The sequence below is a fragment of the Lampetra planeri genome, chromosome 32 (assembly GCF_965212315.1).
Source record: "Lampetra planeri chromosome 32, kcLamPlan1.2.h2, whole genome shotgun sequence".
Taxonomy (NCBI): Eukaryota; Metazoa; Chordata; class Hyperoartia; order Petromyzontiformes; family Petromyzontidae; genus Lampetra; species Lampetra planeri.
Window position 1 is genome coordinate 1,101,746 of NC_136138.1, and position 6,387 is coordinate 1,108,132.

At 47.4% G+C, this 6,387-nt stretch overlaps 1 protein-coding gene across 5 annotated transcripts in view; it reads left to right on the forward strand.

Annotated features, from left to right (window-relative positions):
- The window catches only part of LOC144729273 (semaphorin-3A-like), a 158,000-nt gene extending 152,727 nt beyond the window's left edge, over positions 1–5,273 (forward strand). For 3 of the 5 annotated variants that reach the window (XM_078609404.1, XM_078609403.1, XM_078609406.1), the window contains exons 15-18: positions 336–493; positions 1,264–1,334; positions 2,089–2,234; positions 4,560–5,273. In XM_078609404.1, coding sequence (XP_078465530.1) covers positions 336–493; positions 1,264–1,334; positions 2,089–2,234; positions 4,560–5,078 — 894 coding nt within the window. In that variant the 3' untranslated portion in view covers positions 5,079–5,273. The remainder of the gene's footprint in view (positions 1–335; positions 494–1,263; positions 1,335–2,088; positions 2,235–4,559) is intronic. The other 2 variants (XM_078609405.1, XM_078609407.1) reach the window with 1 other exon arrangement.
- The last annotated feature ends 1,114 nt before the right edge of the window (positions 5,274–6,387 follow it).

A 6,387-nucleotide genomic window follows, 5' to 3' on the forward strand; every position in this document is an offset into this window, starting at 1 on the left:
ACCCCCCTCATTCACCCTTTGGCATAACTCCCGATTCGTCCTCGCAGCTTTAGAACACCTGAGTCGGAAACTGAGGAATAGGGAAGGGGAGTTGACCCAGGTATGGGGCCCCCTTGTGAATGCCTCTCCATTATTATCAAAATAATATTTTAAAAAAATTCTCCGTTAAATATCAATAAAACACCAATACTCGTGGGGGGGGGGGGGGAGGGGGTTAATCACCCCCATCTCCCCAGTCGCCCCCCACTTGGATGCGCCACTGAGCATGGCACGACAGAGCCTGGACATCGCACACAGCGCGCACGCGGCCTCTTCTTGCCGTCCCTTGACCACAGCAATACCTCTACATCGGCTCGAGCGGCGGGCTCACGCAGCTGGCGCTGCACCGCTGCGGGGTGTACGGCAAGGCCTGCGCCGAGTGCTGTCTCGCCCGGGACCCCTACTGCGCCTGGGACGGCGCCTCCTGCACGCGATACTTCCCCAGCTCGCGCAGGTTGCCCGCCGCCGCCACGCTCTCGCCGCGTCCTCAAGCTGCCTGTGACGTTACGGGCAGTTCTGCTGCAAACGCGTGTTGGCTTTCATAACGCGGATTGGATGTAGAGCGCGAATCGAGCGGACTACGTCGCGCGATAAGGAATAAGCGGTTTGTGCGGCTGCCTCGGCGTAGCATCGCGCAAGGCGTTGGGATGCTGCTGGATGCTTGTAGATGCTACCCACTCGCCTCAGTCTGTGCTCAACCTGCATATGCATCTCACGTGTTTTCGTGTATTGTGCTTTATACCCTCTACTATATATTATTTATTATAACGCGATTTTTCCACATCGCGGTGTTCTTCAGGAATGCAACTACCGCGTTACAGGATAACAGACTGTATAGCTACACATTTATTGTAAATATTTGTTATTTAACCAGGTAAGGCCCACTGAGCTACATAGCTCTTTTTCAGAAGTGACCTGGCACAAATGATAGCTCAACGAAGTGGCTTATCATCATGTGGAAATTTCTAGCAGCCAAATACTCTAAACACGTGATGTTGATTCTAAATTTGGAGGGAAAAACCGGAGGACCCAGAGAAAAATCCACGCTACCACGGAGAGAGAGAGAACATGCAAACTCCAATTATACAGCAGGCGTCAGGGTCGGGGGCGAACCCGTTACTTCCTGTATACCTGGCGAGGTTGTTAACATCTCGCCACCGGGGCGCCCATGACGATGCTATTGTGCAGCTGTGAGCATTACCATCACGGTTTTTGCTTTCGCAGCAGGAGGTCACGGCGGCAGGACGTTCGCAACGGAGACCCCCTCACGCAGTGCTCCGACCAGTACTACTCACGTAAGTGTGCGACAGCGCTTCAAACAATGATTACTCGCGACCTCGTCGTGCCGGCCGCGAGCACCTGGATCCAGGGCCCAGCAGCCTTGCGCTGCTCCTGCTCCGGCAGATTTTCAGATAATGTGATGTTTAAAAGTAAAACTTGCGTTTATATATTTGTGACGTCTCATAAGTTATTGAGAAATCCACGGGATTCCAGAGAAGGGCACAGAGCTAGTCTTTATACTCACATGGGCATTTTGTGAATAACCGTCTTTCCAATAAAATGTGTCATACATGTTTTGTTTTTTCAAACACAGCAAGTTTGCTTTTCGTATTATTAAGCACAAAGTGGTGGCTTTGTCCTTTCTCCAGAGACAAAATAATTATGCAAGACAATACACCTCCTTCCAGTATCAATCCCTCGGCACAAAAATAAATTCGTTTTTTTTACACATCCAATCTTTCACCAGCAATTGGTTCAGCACGTGCAAACTCTGGACGGGGTTATGACGTTCTCTGTCTCACCGGCAAGGTTCCCCACTTCTGTCAGACAACGGTTTCCCAGTCCGACGCGAAACCACACAACACATCACGCAAAATAACCACGAACGCGATTGTGGAGGATGTACGTGCGTTGAGCTTCCTGCGCACCGCACGTAGCCAACCATTGCTCATCGGAGGAGCGCGGCGGGTGGGAGGGGGGAGACACCAAACTCAACACGACAACAACAACAACAAGCGGCCTGCTTGAGTGCTGTGTGTGTGGCTTCAGTGGCTGGGGATGCAGAGAGCATGGAGGAGCAGCTGGTGTACGGAGTGGAGAACAGCAGCCTGCTGCTGGAGTGCCTCCCCAAGTCCCAGCAAGCGCACGTCTCATGGCTCCTCGGCAAGCCCAGCGGCCAGTCCGCCAAGAACGAGGTGACCGCCTCCACTCCCCACCACCAGCGTCGTTGGCAGGCATCTTCCCCGTTAGTGACGTTGGCGTGGAGAGCGTCGCGGGCAGCAGCTGCCTATGAAGCTTCGACGTGCGGGTTGTGTTTCCGTCAGTGAGTGGGAATGAATACGTCGGTACTTTGGGCTTTCTTCAGTGAGACTTTGTTGTGTCAATGCAGCGTCAGTGGTGCTAATAGAGCAGTGGTACGGTTTGGTGTTGTGGTGGAGAAAGGTAAAGTGCAACTGTGGGTGTTTGTGAAAGCTCCCAGTCGGAGATGTTAAACCATCGGTTTCGAGAATATTTTATTCCTCACAAAGCAGTTGTTCAAACTATCGTTAACTAGTCACCAAAATAGCGATATAAATATATCGGCACTGCTACAATATGGCATAAAGTAATATAGTTAATATTGAGGGGCATCACTCGAAAAGTTAATCTTCTAAAGTTTATAATTAAGGTTTTTTGGTTAGATCGCGTAACTACAAATGCGTCGTAACCCTCCACCACCCGACTCAGCCAATTAGTAATGGATTTACATCCAGCATCATCCAGCATCATCAGACGATTTGGCAAATTGCTCGATGATGCTTGGTGTAATTACCAGCGAAACGTCGTACTACTCAAATTGTAAATGTTGTGGATTTACTCTTCAACACACCGGTGGGCTGAAGTAGTAACTAATTGGCGTTTTATTTACGTGACAGATCCCTTACTAATTGGCTGTGTTGGGTGGTGGAGGGTTACGACGCATTTATACTTACGCGATCTACGTGACTTTACCGAAAGAACCAAATAATAATTCATAAAGTTTGTTAAACTTACAAGGTTTGAAAACTAAATGGAAGCAACAAGAGTGTGAACATTTGGAGGCAGATTTGTTATTATATCAGCAGACCCACATCGCAAAAAAACTTAACAAACAGCAAAGAGGGAAAAAACTGAATAAAAAATCTATATGTTTAGACTGAGAAGACGTTAATTACGTGCTAAGAATAAATACAATAGACGACCAACATCGGGGAAGCAAATCCACAACGGTGAATTCCAGGCGGGTGTGGGTAGCAGGTTGGTATTTTTCCACCCGCCTTGCAAATCAGATCGTGTGAATTTTGAGATGTTAAAGCTTCAATGACAAAGTTAATCAGGGCTCCTGGTTCGGAATCATGAGTGCAGTAGCACTTGGCAGTACGGTGCGGCGGTAGGAGATATATATTTTGTATTTGATCCTCGAAAAAATACCAGACCGTAACTTTGTACCGTGCCTTCAGATTTTTTGTACCGTACCTTTGAGAACATTTTCGTATCGTACCAGTACGGTAAGATTTCGTACCTTATACCATAAAAAAGAAAAGAAAATAAGGGATAGATGACAAGCAAGCTTTATAGTATATTGTTTTGCCTGATTTATATTTTGCTGAATGCTTCTTGCTCTTAAAAAAAACAATCTTCTGTTAACATGTTTGATTGTTTTGTTAGAATTGACAAAAAACACATTTAAATCCAAAATTGCATAATTTTTAAATGTCAATTGAAAACGCTTAAAATTATCATTCGTTATCCACGCTAAGTGGCATTTTGAGAAAGGAATCTTGCCTGCCATTTTAGTTTTTGATAATTGACTTGTTAAATTATTGTAGACAATATAGTAGAATGATTAGCAGAAAATAATTGGTCACCTGAGTTGGTACAGAAAGGGTACATAAAACAATATCTGTACTTTCGTACCGTTCCTGATGACAAAAATACTGTACCGAAATATCATACCGTAGTTAAGAACCAAAACATCCTGTATTGTGCCGTAATGTTGTATTGTACCGTACTGCTCCTCTTACCTGTTGTACACACTGTACGCACTTTGGCAATGTCCTCGTTCGTGGGGTTTCTCCCACGGAGCCTCGTGACCTCATTCATTGCAAATTAGCACGAACTGATTGATGCGTGCGAGAAAACTTTACTTGTAATAAACCCTGCAGAAGCAATACCAAATTAATGACCACACCTGGAGGAAGTGGGGCTATTTTTAGAGCTACTGTTTAAAAATCAATTGTTAAGTAAAAAAACCTGTCATACATGCGTTAAGCATCAAACCTCTTATCCGAGACATCACGATCAGGATGCGATTGGGCTTTGTGTTTTACTCTCTGAGTTCCGTCCAAGCATTCAAAGAGAAAGGAGTGAACACAACTGCATCGACGGTCTCCGGTGAAATTCAGCGGCCCCCTTCCGCGCGTCGTTATCCGCCGCGTCGTGCGTCCCGCGTCTCCTTTTGACGCGGCCCTTTTGCCCCCACCCCCTCCACCCCCCCGCAGGTGACGCCGGACGACCGCGTGGTGAAGACGGCCCACGGCCTGCTCTTCCGCGGCACGCTGCGCAGGGACACGGGCTCCTACCTGTGCCGAGCCTCGGAGCACGGCTTCGCGCAGACCCTGCGGCGCTTCCGCCTCGAGGTGATCGACGCCGCGCAACTCGAAGAGCTCCTGCGGAAGGAGGACGAGGCCATGTCCAGGGCCAGGATCGCGCAGGCGACGGAGGGCGCCGGCTCCTCGCCGCCGCCGCCGCCGCCGTCGTCCTTGCCGGGCGCCGCACCGTCGCGCCGGCTGTGGTACCGCGACTTCATGCAGCTCATCAACCACCCGACGCTGGGCGGCGTCGACGACTTCTGCGAGCAGGTGTGGCATCGCGAGCGGCGGCACCGCGGCCGGCAGGGCAAAGGACGGCACCACGGAGGCTTCGGCCACGCAAAGTGGAAGCACCTCCAGGACGGCAAGAAGGGACGCAACCGTCGCACGCACGAGCCCGAGAGGTCTCCGCGCAGCGTGGGCCCCTGACTGTGGTGGGCGCGTGGCGCGTGGTGCGTGGCACAGCATGGCTTCTCACCTGCAAACCCCATGCTGTGACATGCTGGGGTTTTTAATCATCGTCATCGTTGATTTGTCATCGCCTTTTCAAAAAGACTTTTCGTCGTTCTTGTGCAAGTGGTATCTCCATTAAGCTCGTGTACATTAAAAAAGAAAACTATTAAACCGTCGTTTAAATGTTCCAAAAAAAAAGGCATGTGGGGTGGGAATTTGTTCTCGGCTTATTCGAAAATTGTCTGAAGATTGATTTTGCTGTTTTATCCAATGTACATAGTCAGGTTTGTCTGAAATTGTTGTTGTGCGCATTTCACATTTTTTCCGCCTATGGCCACCCAACCTTCGTGAGCGTTTCTTCTCGGGCAGTTCATGGTGAACCACTGACGCACAAGAGCACAATGCGTGTCTGGGAGTTACAACTCGTACGTGGACTGATACGCATCTACAAAGGTTTCGACGTACGCTCGTTAAAACGCTTTTTTTTTTATACCGTGAAAGGAAGTAAATATTTTGATTTAAAGTTTTCGTGACTGCAGGGATTCATATTCTTGGTTCTTTCGGTAAAGTCACGTAGAAGGGAAATAATAAAATAATAAAATTATAAAACAATTAAATTCTCAACGACGTTTATGAAATCCACAACAAGAAAATTTGAAAAAAGTGGCGTTTTTTTCTTAACGTCAGCACCACGGACAGCGATTTCGCTGATGATTGCTTGTGTTGCAGTCTAAACGTCGTGATAATTTTGTTTAATATTTTTATTATTTTATTATTTCCCTTCTACGTGACTTTACCGAAAGAACCAAGAATATGAAGTAAATATGCTTAGATTACCACTTCCGTGGTGTATGGGTGTCATGGCGGTCCAGTACTAAATGCTCTCGTCAAAGTAGTATTAAGTCACAAGGTTAATATTTCAGAGAATACCGGAGAGAATCATACAGTCCCATTACAACAACAATACTAATGATGTCCTTAGTTTTATCCAGGTAAGCCTCGCCGAGTCTCAAGAATATTTCCTTAAAGAGAGGTCCCTGCATAGGGATGTTTGTCCAGTTCCATTAATGAGTGTGAACAACAACAAAAAACATGAGAAAACGCGCTGCGCATACCAGGGTCTTCCTGTCCAAGCTCTAGACAGATGGATTCTAAAACCTCTTTCTGTACTGCCAACCTTACAATTCTTGGAATTCACAGGAAATCTCCCATTCACCTTTTAACCAGGCTTCAACCTATAATAGAGGTTTTTGTTGGGTAAGATCGTGTAAACATAAATGTGTCG